The sequence below is a fragment of the Triturus cristatus genome, chromosome 9 (genome assembly GCF_964204655.1).
Source record: "Triturus cristatus chromosome 9, aTriCri1.1, whole genome shotgun sequence".
NCBI classification, from domain to species: Eukaryota; Metazoa; Chordata; class Amphibia; order Caudata; family Salamandridae; genus Triturus; species Triturus cristatus.
The window spans coordinates 214084219-214100783 of record NC_140592.1 but is presented as its reverse complement, the minus strand read 5'-3'; the positions used below and the strand labels follow the sequence as shown (position 1 = coordinate 214100783).

The 16565-nt window shown below is 42.6% G+C and overlaps 1 protein-coding gene across 1 annotated transcript in view; it reads right to left on the bottom strand.

The window, feature by feature from the left end:
- Positions 1-6897: 6897 nt before the first annotated feature.
- LOC146797629 (uncharacterized) overlaps positions 6898-16565 on the bottom strand; it is a 100449-nt gene continuing 90781 nt past the window's right edge. The window contains exon 5 of the mRNA XM_085627578.1: positions 6898-7130. Within this exon, the coding sequence (XP_085483704.1) occupies positions 7086-7130 (45 nt within the window). The 3' untranslated portion in view covers positions 6898-7085. The remainder of the gene's footprint in view (positions 7131-16565) is intronic.

Sequence of the window (16565 nt, the reverse complement as noted above, 5' to 3'; positions counted from 1 at the left end):
AGTAGATGGACTAGAAGTCTTCAAAAGTTGACTGAACTTTTTAGGTATAAAATAAACTTCTGTAGCAAGAATGAATCTTTGAGTCATGAATGAAAACTGTAAAAAAGGTCTTAGAGGAATTACTCCTGAGTTTTAGACTGATGACAGTGCCATCACCCACCAGCGGCAGGCGGTGGTTGGCAGTGGTAGTGAGAGAGGATGTGGCTTTTGCAATTAATGATGTAGCTCTTACTCTTACCAGCAACTGGATCATGGATATTATGCGCATCACTGGATCCATATGGCTGAGTTGTAAATCACTGGCAGTGCTGGTCCGTGTGTTCTGTAGGATTTCATTATAATGTTTTGCCAATGGTTTTTAGTGTTTTCGATGGTACTTTTTTCATCTTTCATTTGGGTATCCTATGAAATGGGCCTCTAGTTGTCATTTATTTAGCTAGTTGTGGGGGTTATGAGTAATGGTAGTTGGGTGGAAGACTTCTTTTAATTTAAGTAAATGTTGAAATTGAGTTGTTGTGTAGAACATTTAACATGATTCAAATTACGCTTTAAGAGTTAGCTGGAGGCTGTAAAATGAAAGAGCGCTATTATTTTAAACAGTGAGGATGTTGTAATAGTCTCCACAATGGAGTGTTGGTAAGCTGTTTAAGAAGGTAAGATTTCATTTTAATGACCTTGAGGTCCAGGATGGCTGGTTTCATTAGGTAACAACCCAATGCTGTTTACCTATTGTCTTATGTCCCAACTCCTGAGCTGGCCTAGTTTTGTGACACTCGCATCACCATCTTAGACTACTTGCTAATTATGTAATTATTATTTTGTTTTTAGAGAGATTTATCTCTCTCTAACATGCACATTCCCTTAGTTGTCTACTTTATTCTCTACCCTACTAGGCTCTCCATACTCAAAGATCTCTATGATGCTAATGTCAACATGCTCTTGCTTCTGCTGTGTAATGAGCTGCACGGTTTGCCAAATTTTGCCTTAATTGTTCCGTGCACCTGTATATCTGCACTGATCTGTTTGCGACCTAAATTAGCTGGTATGCTGCTTTTCCAACCGACCTGTTTCTCTTACCTAGTACTGTATGTGTCCACTGCAGCAAGCATCCTCTCATTATCAAATGCACCAAGGTAAAGAGGCCAACAGCGGTGCAACTATATCCTGCTGGCCTGTTTGGATATCAGACTGCACAGTGCTTTGAAACCTGCTTGGGTGAAGTCTGCACTATAGAATACCATACATGAATAACAAACGTTTGCAATGCAAAAGGTCTCTCATTTACGAGAGTTTGACCTATTGGCATTGTAAATAACAATGCCTTTTATTTATCTGATGATTTTTAAAACAAAATAAAAGGCATTGTCATATACAATGCCAGTAGCCTAAACTCTCGCAAATGCGAGACCTAATGCATTGCAAATGCTTGTTTGATTGATACTTATTTGGTTTGTGAAAAGATGTGTTGTTATTCAGTGTGTGCACTGATGTGGTAAGCTTCAGCTCCACTCTTCTTTGGTGAAGCTCCATTTTAAAATGGCTAGAAACACAAAATCAATTTTTAAGATGGACAGCAAACATTTGCTGTATGACCAACCCCTTTTCTAGCAGGTGTCTAATGCATTACACTCCTCCGGCTTGCCCTTGCTGTTGGATACTTGCCTTGTGTTTTACTCCACTCCTGACAGCTTGGCTCTAGTTCCACATACTCCAGCTGTGCTCTACCCTTACCAGGTCTTCCCCACTACTGTCAGCTCATTTCCAGTCCTGCCAATTGGTACACAGTTTCTGCTCCTGCTCTGCTGTAGTTCTGCCAGTCCAAGCTCTGCCCCATTTCTGCTTGTTTTGCTCCAGTTCTGGCAGCTTCAATCTGTTCCAACCCTAGGCTTCAGCCTTGTAAGGACTGTCCTATAATTGGTACACAGCACCTTGAAGGTTTCTTGTGCCTTTGGGTGTATTCCTCCTTGCGCTGTTACACTTTAGTTTCAAGAGGGCAACTTCTCTGTTACTCCTGTTGCACTCAGGATTGACTGAGTGGTTTCAAGAATAAGACATTCTTTCCTGAGAGCCTCTACAAAAGAAGCGAAGGACCAATTTCTTAAGCCAGGCCGTGACAAGTGAAAACATTGTGATTTTGTAATGGTTTGTTTTAAGGCCTCCTCATACACAAGAGGTTACACAGGTATCACCATTCCTGTACACTTTCCTTTTCACTTCCTTTCCACTTCCCATTAAGTCTGCCTGATATCGGAGGGGCAATGGGGGAGGGATGCTAAAGAGTCCACAGCAAGATGGCCGTACATTAGTGCAGCTTTGCCGTCCATGAGTTCAAATCCTCCCAGAATCCTGCCACCCAACAATACTGACTCCTAAATGTTGGTGGCCGTGCATAGGGGGAGTGGAGGAGACTAACATGCCCTGAAAATCGAGCCCTGGGGCTGTACCTGGTGCAAGAAGCAGCCCGCAACAGGTTTGCCACTACTAAACTATTGTGACCGGGATGGTGCTCAGGCTGGCGCACAACAGGAAGGATCTCGTATACCAGGTTAACCACATAGCCTTTTTCCAGATGTCATAGCGACGGTGCAGGTGACCCACAATGAATTTCTACCAGTCAAGAAGATACTGCAAAAAGCTGAAATAACCATGCTATGCTATACCCAGTGCATCTACGTATAGACCATTGTGGAACCCCAGGGTAGCAATGGGGTTTCTTAAAATCATCACCGCGATGCCATCAGTCCGCATATGATATTGAGGATGACGGCAAGTGACTTTGTCCAGACTGTTGGGACATTTCCCCTACCGGCTCCTCTCTGCTCACACTGAGTAGGTCTTAAGTAGGGCCGAAATGGGCCCTGCCCAAGCAGTGAGCCCTGCCCTTGACTATCAGATCGACCACACTAGCCAGTATATTGCTGTCCTTCCCGGCCACCTCCGGACATCTGGAGGGGAACTGGGACTCTGGTGGCCCCATCAGGAAACAGCCGTATGTTCTTGATTTATAGTAAAATGATGATGTTGTCCCTAAATTGACCTACTTATTCAATGCAATCCCCTTAACATTCCCTGGAAAAACTATAACCAAGATACAGGGTAAAATAGGTAGTTTTATATGGGGTCATAAAAATGCCAGAATGTCATGGAAAAAGCTTAGGAGGAAGCTCCTTAAGGGAGGACTAGCCTTACCTGACATAAACTGGTATCTGATGGCCTTTAACTTTAAAGGTATAAGAATGCTATTATCTCACCCCGAAGGAACATCCTGGGGGAGAGTACTAGGAGAAATGGTTACGGCTGAAGGTGCCAACAGTCAAGACGGGTTTTTGTACAACTTTGGTACTCCAAGGTTTTTTAAAAAGGTTCGGCTAAAGGTATTGAAATCAGCATTACAAACATTGTATAATTTAAGGAGGATATGGGGAATTGGATATTTCTTGGATTTTGCTCCAATATGGGACTCGCCTGGGACACCGCCCCTTATGTGTGATAGTCTGCCGATTCCGATTAAAAATTCAGGTATGGAGCGATGGCTAGATCTGGTGGATTCAGAGGGCATTCTCCCGTGGGCAGTACTATCAGCCAAAATAGGCCCTATCTTTTCAAGGTTTAAATATCTTTAACTAAATAGCTGGTATGAGTCTGAAAAAGGGGATATAGGAGGAAATGGGGAATTAGAACAACTATTTCAAGATCCGTCCCCAAAGAAGAAAGAAATAGCCTTATGGTATGCCAAATTCAAGACGCTGAGAAAGCCAAGATCCCCTCCCCTATTTCAGTTTGGAATGACTCACCACTGGCCGCCCAAATTGAGGAACTACTCTATCCATCATTAAAGACACTGTATAAATACATAAAGCCTGCTTCCTTGAAGAAAAATCATTTTTATGTAATAAACAGGCTATACTATACTCCGGCTAAAATAGCCAAATTTGCTCCTACCCCGCCTCCAAGGTGCCCAAGATGTAGTCTCACAAATACAAACGACATACATATTCTTTTTCAGTGTCCGGTGTTAACCACATTTTGGAAAGGAGTGGCGGAAGTGTTGACATCTATTCTGGAGGTGGACATAGTAGTAGATCTCTCTTTGGTGTTCTTTGGTAAAAATGATTCTACTGGTGGTGTACCTTCACAGAAACATATGGCCTTAATATTATATTTAATCATCTTGGCAAGGAGAGAAATATGTATCAAGTGGAAGGACAAAACTCCCCCTGGTAATGAAGATTGGCTCAGAGCCGCCTTTAAATCGGCACGATTAGATCAAGACACCGGAGTAGACAACCAACCCAGTACTTGGCAACCATTGATACGTTGGGCACAACAGAGGTATTTGATCTGATGGATTAATGCAATATCCCCAAAAATGTTCCATTCCCCCATGGTCCTATGATTACACCAGTCCTCTAACACGGGAGGAAGGCCATGGGGCCTAGACAGAAACAGTGAGCCAAAGAGGCCCTCAGGAATCGAGAACAAAACCTGGCTTGTTAAATCTGTGGAAGTGTTTGGTAAGATGAGGACAAAAAAAAAAAAAAAAAATGATTGTTGAGATGCATAATTTTATGTTTTTGTTCATGATTTCTTTTCTTTTAGGATGTGGAACCGCCCTTGGCATGGTTGGGATGCTGAAGTGGGTGGAGGGGAGGGTTAATTGTTTATTGCTTATGTTGCCATCAATCTGCTTCTCAATGCTATGCTGATTCTGTGAAATGTACATCACTCGACCTGACCTTCAATGCAGTCATTATTCATAAGTTGTCAATATTGCCCCGACCCGAGGATACATAGGTCTTCTGACATTGAATACACAGTGGCTTAATAACCCCCGTAAAACTTGGCAGGTACTCTCATACTCAGACAGGCACAATATACAGGTTGCGTTCCTGCAAAACACGCCAAACAGAGCTTGCTGTAGGTGCCTGTTGGGCAGCTTATAGGTTAGCCTCTACCTACTCCTCCTACTCCAAAAGTGTCATGATTTTGATAAAAAAAGAAATACCATTTACAGTCACTCATTATGAAGTGAATGAGCAAGGCTGATATGTGAAAGCACAGGGTAGTTTATGCAGCACCCCTGTAACCCTGGTAAATACATATGGGTCTATCATAGATAACCCCAACTTTTACATGACACTTTGGTGCCAAATAGTATACAGACTTTTCCACCAACTGCCATCATACGTATTTGGATCCCATGCTTGACCGATCGGCCTTGATGGACTGGTATGGCAAGCCAAAATTATACGGGATGGAATGGAAGAATATGGGATTGTGGCACTATGGAGACTACATAAACCTTCCTGACAGGCGGGCCCATTCACCTCATTTGTACATGGGTTATAGTCACGTCTAGATTATTGGTTAAAAACCCAGGAAGATTGTGCTTGGACGACTGATGTCACACACTTGCCCAGAACTCTGTCTGACAATGCGCCTGTGAAATTTATGATTTTAATTCCCACTCAAGCCCCCACACAAATCACATGGAGATTCCAGGTGTCCTGGACCCATGTTCCGAGAGGGGCTACGCTCAGGTATTATCGAGCACTTTGATAAGTATGTTGGCTCTGTGGATGGGATAGATATGTTGTGGGAAGAATTCAGGTTTACAATCAGGGGCATTAGCATTAGCACACACACAAGTGTCTTTATAGGCAATACACACACAATTGCAAAATATAGAAAATACACTAAGGTCCTTAGAGCATGATTATAAAACCAATCCTCGCCCACCACCCTTGCGGCAATTTAGGAGCAAATTACAAATTTGAATGATATGGCATCCAAGGAACTACGATATTTATACACACATTGTGAAGATAACCACCCCTGAGGGTACAGACCACTACGACACCCCCGCCATACTGACTAGTTTCATGGACTTCTACACACGCCTATACAATACTTGGCACTCCGCTTCGGTCGAACATGTAGCGGAATACCTGGAGGATGTGGCCCTGGCGTGGTTATCCCTTGGCCAGCAAAGAGTATTTGGTAGAGCTTATTACGATTGACAAGATTAAAGACACCATACACTCTCTCTCCAACGTTAAAGCTGCAGGTATGGATGGTCTGATCGGCGAATTCTACAAGGAATTTGTTCATATTCTGATACCACACCTCTCCGTGTTATATGAAAAAGCATACACTAAACAGACCTTACCCCCTCTTCAAGGGAAGCCTTAATTATTGCACTATTGAAACCTGACAAAGCGCCAGAGTACTGCGAGTCCTACCGGCCATTGTCTTTAATTAATATTGATGCAAAGATCCTAGCGAACAGGATGCAGCCACTAATTCCAAGTCTAGTGTTGACATATGAATCAGGCGTCATACCAGCTTGCTTTTCCACGCATAATCTGTGCACCCTTTTTGCATTATTATCCTTGCTAAAGCCACCGGCAGTTCTACTGGTCGCTTCCTGCACAAAAACAATCCTGGCTGTAATGCAGGCATCCTTGCACCTTACTGCAGGGGTGCCTGCGTTGGTGCGCAACAGTCACAAGTGCGCCAATCGCAAAGGGAGAGCAGAAATGCACCATATCTTAGTATATATGGCACAACTCTGGCCTCTCCATTCGACGCAGCGCAGCCCAGCAAGTTCTCTTGCTTCATTTCACCTAATCTGACTCCCCCTCCGCTCCACCCTCCTCAACACCCGATTCATCCAGATAGGCGAAAATGCAAGCTGATGTCTTTAAATGCAGTGTTTCCATCATCGTGGCCATATCTGCAGTATGCCCCACTCCTATCAAAAGCATGTGATCAGAACTAAATAATATTAATCAGTTTTTGCCAAACACAACATGTCAACTATTTTATATAATGTACATTTTGAGTAGTTTATGTGTAAAAATGCATTTCAGATATTTTTACAATCATATGCTCAGCTTCTTGACAGTCGTGGAAGCTGTGTTCAGTGTTAGTAGCCATGAAAGGTAAGAGTTTTCTTTGCACTTTATTGGTTAAAGTAAGTACCAGTAATACAGTGTCACACTATGCTTTGAGATCTGTTCTACTTTTCTACAATGGAAAGGCTTTGTTCAGGTAGATCCTTTCAGAGCTGAAACCTCTCATCTCTAGTTTGATGTTCTGTCTGGAGGAAGAGAGGTCAGCAACGGCTCCTGCAGAATTGGGAAAGAAAATTAAAGTGAAATAACTATTTTTGTTGTTAATGCACACTCTATCACAGTCTTAAAATGTAAGCACATTTTACATACTACATTATATGAATCGGCGAATTATTAGTCAGCATCTTTCTGGTAGAGGGTTTGCATAAATATCCTATGCTTTCAGTAATTACTTTTACATAGTTTACTTTTTAATGTAAAATTTCAATTTATAGACATTAATTGCATCCTCAACTTCAGCAGTACCAAAAACGGATTAAAGTGTAATATTGTATGTCTATAGTGCTCTTTCCAATTCACTCTGACACAGAGGCCCTGAAATGATGTTATTTAGTGTTTTTTATTTTCCTCTTTTTCACAAACTTGTAAGATAGAAAGGAAAAATAAATATCTGGTAATTTTTGACAAAGAAGCGGTAAAAAGTATGCAATTGGGGCATAACAGAAACAAGGTTGCCCTTTAACTAGAGAATAAATGAGGAAGGAGAATAGAACATTCAGTAACGTTGAAATGACTATGCAAAGTAACACTGAAATATAGATTAAATTAAACGTGATTACCAACCAGGATAGATCAAAAAGGAGTATGGAGTGATCACCCGTGTTACCATCTGCAAGCAGTTATAAGGGGATAATTTAGAATGTTGTCAAGCCACTTAAGAGTTACTTGGAGCGAGAAGCAACTGTGGGGTGAATGCGCTTACACATATAACTAGCACTGGCAAAGCCAATAGGCCCATATGTCGCTACAGAGCTATTAGCTTTGCCAATGCCTATTTCCTTTGCTATTGGGCGATGTAACTTTCCAAGATGGCTGACACATTTGTAAACAATGTGTCAGCCACCTTAAAAGGGTAAAGAATAACCGCATGTGTAAAGGCACCGGAAACCATCTTGAAAAAGTTTTTCGTCGACTTTACGCAAAAGCATTCAAAGATGGCAGGTGATGCATGCGCACCCGATCATACTCATAGGCTGCCATATCAAAATGCCTTTTGTCAAAGTCAATCTCAGCACGTCTATTCAGCATTTCATCTTTCTGAGGTCAATAAAATGAGTTGGATATCAACAAATACCGATTATTCGGTGTCAAGATGCCACAAGCAGTGAACATTTGATTTTTCATTTTATTAATTGAATTTTGCAATATTTGAAATCAACAGCACAGAATGTAGTTCAAGACAAATATAATACATGTCTCATATCAGTAGTCATCATTGCATGAACATGCAATAGTGGAAAGACAGAAAGACAAGAATGGAAGAGAAAGGGGAGAAGGAAGAGGGAAAGGAAAAACAACCAGTAACAATGCCACTCAGTCCTCCCCCACGTAGCATTAGGGAGAAGCACTACAGCACCAGTCAGTCAAGTCAGAAGGCAATGCATCAGTGAGAGGAGAAAATGGTGATCAGACGTGCAACTATGAGGGATCCCCAGAGTTGCTCCTGCTCTAAGTCAGTTCCTCATGTAGCCGAAGGTAAGCAGTCAAGGGAGCCCATATGTCCTTGGGGCGAGAGCGAGCAGGCATCAATTCCCGAAACGCATCTAGCATCTCCTGGCAAAGCACTGCATCGTGCAACCAGGCACTTCTGATAGGGGCTCTTCATCTGTCCCAGTGTATTGCCACCCTACACTTCGCTAACAATAGGTGCATTGCAGTCAGTGGATGGGCCACGTAGGGAACCTCCTTATCATAACCCAGCTAGGCTACAAGGGGTGTGTGATCAGGAGAGGGGCAAGTCATTTTGGCAATGCTTCTAAGCACTCCTGCGCAAAAGATGAGACTCTCGGGACAATTCCATGCCAGGTGAAGAAAGTCAGCACATGGAGCAGTGTGGGCAGTGTGAATCTTCTGTAAGGCCCATTCGTTGCAATTGTGCAGGTGTGTGATAAATTCTATGTAGGAACTAGAAATGGATCTAGCGACCGAAACGTGGGTGGGCACTGTGTTCAGCATCTCCTCGAACACCAGGAGCAAGGAGGTGGGGGTGGGAAATGTAGAATGGAGGCCGCGCATGGACTCTCAGAGTTGGTGATAAATCATGGCATCCAGAAGGGATGCCAAGGACTCCTGGAAAACCTGTTGGTAGGTTACAAAGCTGCCATCCGGGTATGCTGCCCCAAAGGAGGTGAGCTGCAGCCTGCAAAGCTGCGATCACACTCCGGCCTCCGAGGCCATAGGAAGAAGTTGGTGACCCTAGATTGGAACAGACAAAGCAAAGATAAAGCGAGTCGAGAGAGTCAAAGGTCTTGGAGGCATCGAGAAACACGTCCGCCGCCAATAGTTGCCGATCAATTGCATGGAGGAGAGCAAAAAATGTGTGGAGTTTGTGGGCCGTAAAACTTCCTGGCACAAACTCCACACTGATCTGGGTGGATCATCTGGGGTTAAATGGGAAGAAGACGCGAGGCAATGAGTTTTGCCAGAAGTATATTGTCTACTTTTATCATAGAAAGTGGTCTGTAAAGCTCATAGTGCTTGGGGTCTCTATAAGGTTTCAGGATAGTTATAATGAGTGCTTTGCTCAGGGAAGGGGGAAAGGAGGTAGGGAGCCAAGGGGGGAAGTCACAAATTCCTTGTAAAAGAAGCCCTCACCGGGCAGACCTGCAATAACCTGAGTAATCTCCTCCACTGTGAAAGGTTAGTTTAAGAAGAGACAATGGCACTCATCAAGCCAGAGGAGCTGTACGGAATCCAAGTAGGAGGCTAAATCCAGGGGGGTATTTCATGCTGGGAGGAGGAGTAAAAAGAGAGACATAGAAATCAGCCATAGTGCGCTGTACTCCAATAGTACCAGTCTGTATGTTCTGGTGGTCGTCTAGCAGTTCCACCACATAGTCACTTACCCAAGGTTTCTGTAAGAACCCACCTAAGGTTTTACCGGCTCTCTCGTTTTCTCCGTAGGACCCAGCTCATGCTTCTCTACCCAGATTTCTTGGAGTGATTCCTCCTCGTATTCCAACAGTTTACTATGGATAGATGCCAGCAGGTCCGTCTCGCCAGACTAAAAGAAACGCAGATCCAATGCACGGATCACCTCCTCTAGATGCGAAAGGCATGCCTGGATCACCCTGAGGGCTCCAGCCTGTTTGGCAATAGAGACCCTACGGATGACCACCTCTAAAGCCTCCCACAAGGTGTCCGGGGAGTCCACCGATTGGGAATTAAGGGTTAAAAATTCAATGATAGCCTCCTGTACGTCATGTCTGAACATCTGATCTCTCAGCACACCAGGTGGGAACTGCCAGGTAAATGCATGAGGAACTGCACCAGGCAATTGTATTTCTAGGAGCATGGGGGCGTGGTCGAATAGCATTCGCGAGAGATGCTGTACAGCGAGGCTCTAAGAGGCCACATCTCTAGTGGCGAGTCAGAGGTCGATTCAGGACCAGGTGTTGTGGGTGGAGGTATCGCATGTGCCTTCAGTGCTATGTTGGTGATATGCACGACAAAGATCTGTGAGGGCAATGTCAGTCATGATGGCATGTAAGTGCGCAGCTGATTGTGGATGCGGGTGGCGCGATGCCCTGGATCCATCTGTGTGGGCATGAAATATCATGTTAAAGTCTCCACCCCAAAGGTTCGCCATGGGGCCCATAGTTCCTATTAGACGCCAGACCTCAGCAAAAAAGGCGAGATTATCTGTATTAGGGCCATATACCGACACCAGAATCATGGGGCGGCCCTTCAGAATCCCAGCCAAGATGAGACACCATCCCGTGGGTTGCAAAGCGCTGAGCATGTGCGCCAATGTAGGCCTTTGCGGAGCACCACAGCCACACCTCTTGCATTATAACAGTAATGTGCAGTGTGCGCCCCGCCAGTCCAACTTGCCCTCGGTCGTGTCAGTGTGGTGGCCATCAGATGTAATTCCTGTAATAGGCACATGTCTCTGTTATTTCGGTATGAGGAAATCTGTTGTATATCTCTAATGTACCAGGTTAGGCACTTGACTGATGTCATCAGGGGGGTGTAAAAGGTACGGAGTCATCTACATAAGGTCAAGTGCTGTTGATGTGGAAAAGGACGTTTAGTAAGACTGAGTGGCCGAACAGAGGAATTGCCAAACCAAAAAAAGGCAATAACAATACAATGTCACAACACCCACCTTGGCCCTCTAACCGGGCCAAAAAAGATCAACCCTCCCTCCCAACATCACCCCAAAAGAAATCCAAAAAGGCACAGTGGGACTCATCTCAGTGAGGCGAGATGTCTGTCTGGCACTGTCCCAGCAACAGAAGCACTGGGTGGCCAGAAAGGCAGACAGGAGTGGTCAGGGTTGAGCGCGCGACAATCAGATAATATCTTCACCCCAGCTTGTAGTGAGCCGTTGGGGTCAAGACTTCACCAGGCGAGCTGAAGGCAGGGAAGGGGTTGCCTGGGTCAGGGCGGCAGTAAGGGTCCTTCAAACGGAGTCGCTCAGTAATTCTCATAGAACAGTCCGCGCCCAGAGTACACAGGTAAAGACTGCGGGGGACGTCCGGTAGCAGGTAGCCCCCTGGAGAACTTAGCAGCAGCCTCCGGGTCAGAAAAAAATGAGGTTTGCCGAAGTGGTGAATACAGAGTTTGGTAGGATAGATTAAAGAGTATTTGGCATCCATCTTTTGGAGGGTCCACTTCACCAGAATGAAAGCACGCCTGGCGGCCTGGACAGCCATAGTGAAATCTGGGAAGAACGAGAGCTCGTTGCCCTGAAACTGAGCGGACGTTGCTCACTGGCGAGGCAGAGATTAGTGTCTCTGTCGTGAAAATTTAGGACCCTCGTGATTATCGGGCAGGCCAGGGCTCTCGGTGGGGGCTGCTGTCCCATCGACCTATGCACTCTCTCAACAATCAACATGGGCTAGAGGGCCCCACCAAAATGGGAGCGCAGCATGAAGTAATGTGACATTAGGACTGGCCTAACATGAAAAATAAAACTTGACAGGCACTGAAATATTTTAAATTATGGGCTAGCATGTTGTCAGTTAGCTTTAAAAGTTCATGAAGCCTGCCAAGTTGTGAATGTTGTTATTGGACCATAAAATTGAATGTAGCTTTTTCTCAAAGTCTTGAAATATATCTCTCTGGCTTTGCAAATCACTTTGGACTAACTGCCAGGATTAACTTCAGCCTCATTCTTCCTAACAATACAAAATGATGTTACATACTTGTCTCAGGACTTGTGGTAGTGGATGAGAATATAGATCAAGAATCAGAATTTGAATTATTATTTTTGTAACACAATTTTGAAGAATTGAACTGCAAAATGTATTTCTATGCAAACATAACAAATCCAATAGCTTATGCTATTGGCCTAGGTGAGATTTGCTGGTAGGATCGATTCCGTTTTAAGCAGTGGTTACAGGGACTGAATCCTATCAAAAAATCTCCAGTTCAGACCGTAAGACTAAAAAGCAAAAGGAAAGTAGAATCTTTATTAGGGCGAAAGTAATTATCTATAGATGTTACAATAGGTTTAATTATAGATTTTGCATCCTGTTTAATATACCTTGTTGTGATTCCAAGGGACTCGACAGCCAAAGTTGTTTTCCTTGTGCAGGCTCTTGGTTCGAAATAAAACTAACTTTTCCCAATTTTCATTGTTTTGGTTCAGAATTTGTTTGGACTTACAGGGTAGGTTTGTTACTTTTTACTGAAAACTGTTGTTTGTAAATAATAGTCTGATTACATCACCCAAGACACAATGAAGTAAAGCATTTTACCCATCAGAGTGAAGATAAGTAAAATGCTTGATTGACTTATTTAACTAACCAGACTATCCATAAAGATGTTTCATCCAAATCACATAACAAGGGGTTGTTGTATAGTATGTGCAATTAAATCACTTTTAGATATATGATGCACGAGTCGTGTAAGAGAAACGTATAAGAGTGTGGCAAGTTTGAAGTATAGTGGTCACACCACATGTTTTCAGAGGTGGAAAAACTGCATCTCGTTTTTGTGTTCTTACAGGTGTATCTTTAAGTTGGTTAATGTTTCTATCACTGGACTGAACAAAACATATGTTAAATTAAATAATTTAGCTTTTAATTGCCTTAAAGTATTCTATGATATTACTGTATGTGCAGTGATTGAGTAATAATGATAAGAGAGTGGTAGGGGAGCATTTCTATCTGGGTGGATTGTGTAAGCTGCATTTTTTTGTCTTTAGGCTTCACACGCCTAAAGACATCACGGTCTGTTCCTTCATCCCCAAGCAAATATAATAAAGTTATGCTTTGCGACTTAAGATATAGCTAGTGCTGCTATTGGTCTCTCAATGACTTCTACTGCACTGAAGCACCCCCCTACCACAGTCATTAATATAAATGAAATATACAATGAATACCAACACACAGTGACTAAATTATGTGTTTATCGCACACCCCAGGGGTTTCTTCTAAATAGTCAATGAATGTTGGTGCATTACAAGAGTCAGCTGCAATATTTCTTGCGACCAAGAGGCAAATTTGAATTGTTTATATTGGAAATCACAATAAGGAATTAATTCACTTCATTTGAAGGCGTGACTCAATAGATGTGACAATGAAGAACCTATCTATGGAACAAACTTATACAAATGGACTTGCTTTTAATGAAGCGGCGTTGATGACCTATTCATATGTTGAGTGCATTTCTAAGTGTAAAAACAGATATAAACAAATGTTGGTGTCACAGTGGCGCATGTGGATGTGGACATGGTATGAGACTTGAAACAGCCGTATCCTACCTGAACTACGATGGCATTCAAATACATCCTTGATTTGTTATAGCATTCATGACTATATTTGGGCTACCCCTTTTATAACAGAGGGCATCCATGACATATTATAGGCATTCAGGACACCCTTTTGGCTATCTTAGAAAAAATGGTTGGCCATCATTGATATATTATAGGCCTTCATAGAGGGTATACTACCAGAATATCGAGTTTTAGATATTGTGGTACAAAAGTATCAAAACCAAACTATTGACTACTTGCAGCACAATATGTCTGTATTTGATATTTTGACATAAACCTTCATGGCAACATTTTGTCTACCCCTCAGGAAAGAGTGTCCCATCCACGCCATCTGGGACATACAGGATGACATTCTGGCTTACAGGATGCCATTCTGGTTGTCCCAGGCTTGCCAGTTGCTCATCCACGTCATATTGTGGCTCTTCAGAGAGAATTTCTGGAGGTCCCTGATTATCAGTGCCTCCTCATTCGTGACATGTTGAGATTGATGGAAATCACATGCTGAAGTTTGGGTACCAAACATGTATTTGCAAGTCCTCCCCTCTCCCAAAGTATGACATTTCATGCCACAATTACTGTTCATTCACGGAAATGACAGGATTCCATGTAAGTTTCATTTCATGTTCATAAATCCTTATTTTCAGAAACTGGTAAGATTATGTTTTTGGGCACAATTGCTACATTTTTAAAGTATATGTCAAGCTAACCTTACAGGGAAAATTAGTGCTGGAGTCAGGAGACATTCCCCTGCTTCTGGCTCTTTGTGCCCTGGGGCACTTATTGCTATCACTGTTATTTCATGACTTGTTTGGAGGCATTTAATAATTTAAATAGATGATGGTTTGAATGACATAATCACTATCGATGACTGAGGCCTTAGCACGTAATATTTGTGTGACCGCCCAATTTCCTTCGTGTGTCTCTGACAACCGTAGAAAATTCAGCAATTACAATTTGACAAATTAAAGGGACCACCATTAGGCTTCCAACAATAAGTGAAAGAGCTTCACATTTGTATCTATAAGAAATGTGATATGCATACAACTAATACAAAACCATATATCCACTGTGTGCTTTTCACTTCCAAGAACTGAAGAAAGCCCATGAATTGTCCGTCTTTTGCAAGGAGCCAAATACCTGGTTATTTTAGGTCCTATATAGTCTAGCCTTCATAGAGGATACACTACCAGAATATTGAGTTTTAGATATTGTGTTACAAAAATATCATAACCAAAAAATTGACTATTTGAAGGACAATATTTTTGTGCTTGATATTTTGACATAAACCTTCATGGCAACATTCTGGCCACCCCTCAAGGAATAAGCGTCCCATCCACGCCATCTGGGACACACAGAATGACATTCTGGCTGTCCCAGGCTTACCAGTGGCTCATCCACGACATATCGTGGCTCTTCAGAGAGAATTTCTGGAGGTCCCAGGATTATAAGAGTCTCCTCATCCTTGACATATTGAGATTGATGGAAATCACATGCTGAAGTTTGAGTACCCAACATATATTTGCAAGCCCTCCCCCCCCCCCCAAAGTATGAATTTCCATGCCACAATTGCTGTTCATTCATGGAAATGACAAGATTCCATGCATGTTGTATTTCATGTTCTAAAAACCTGGTTATTTTTGGTCACGTTCAAGGCCGTTGAACCTTTTGAACCTGTACCTAAGCGCTGGGAAACCCTATAGGTAGCTATACGCTATACAAGAACTCATTAATAATAAATAATAATAATTGCAACTATAATAATATTCAAGACCATAGTAAGCCTTGTCTCAATTAAATAAATGTCTTCAATCCAAGACATTAAAAACTGCACATGTATCAGCTTAATCACTAATGTGCTGAACCTCCTAACATTTTAACATGAATGCTATTCAGATGTCCACATGTACTTTATATGTACATGTATAAAGTATATTTCCTGTTATATGATAGAAAGCAACTTTGAACTATCAGATGGAGGACACATCCAAGGGCTTGTTTTAGGAGCAGGATGGGTCACCTTTCTTGTTCTTAAAAAGTAAGACCTTGAATGCAAACAGCAGTCTCCCACAGCATCTGTGGTCTCCAAAACTAGGTCCTGTCATGGCAGTAGCAAGATTAGTCCCTGAACCGAAAGAGTGCTCGCTTTTATTCTTATTCATTTAAAAATTAACTTGGCCATCCTGAGCCCCACAATCCCTTTCCAAAGAATTGTTCATTCACTTTAAAAGCATCTCTGCTGCAACACAAGAGGAAAATTCAGAGACAAGCCATTTTAAAATGTAACTGATGGACAATAGTTCAAAGCCAACAAGTAGAACCCCATAGTTAGATCTACATGCCTGTACAAAAAATATTTTCTTCAATTCAGAACATTCGTATTCAAATACCTAATGGTAAACGGTAGCGCTTTACAATCCCCAAAGTTACGTGAAACACCTGTACAAAATGTTTTTGCATCATTATAGAACCTTCTCTCTAGAGCAATTCTCGAGAACTGCTAAAAAAATGCGCAATGTATTAATTACCTCTCAAATAAGGTGAGCCCACTTCTCTGGAACTACACATAAGGCCCAGCATTTACTCAATAAAACTTATCTTATTGGATGCACACGGCTTTGTAATATATAGCATGTAGAAACCTGGCAGGACTGTAGGAAGGACCAAACACAATTCCCTAAATGTGTTCTAAACCTGCACCTTTGTGC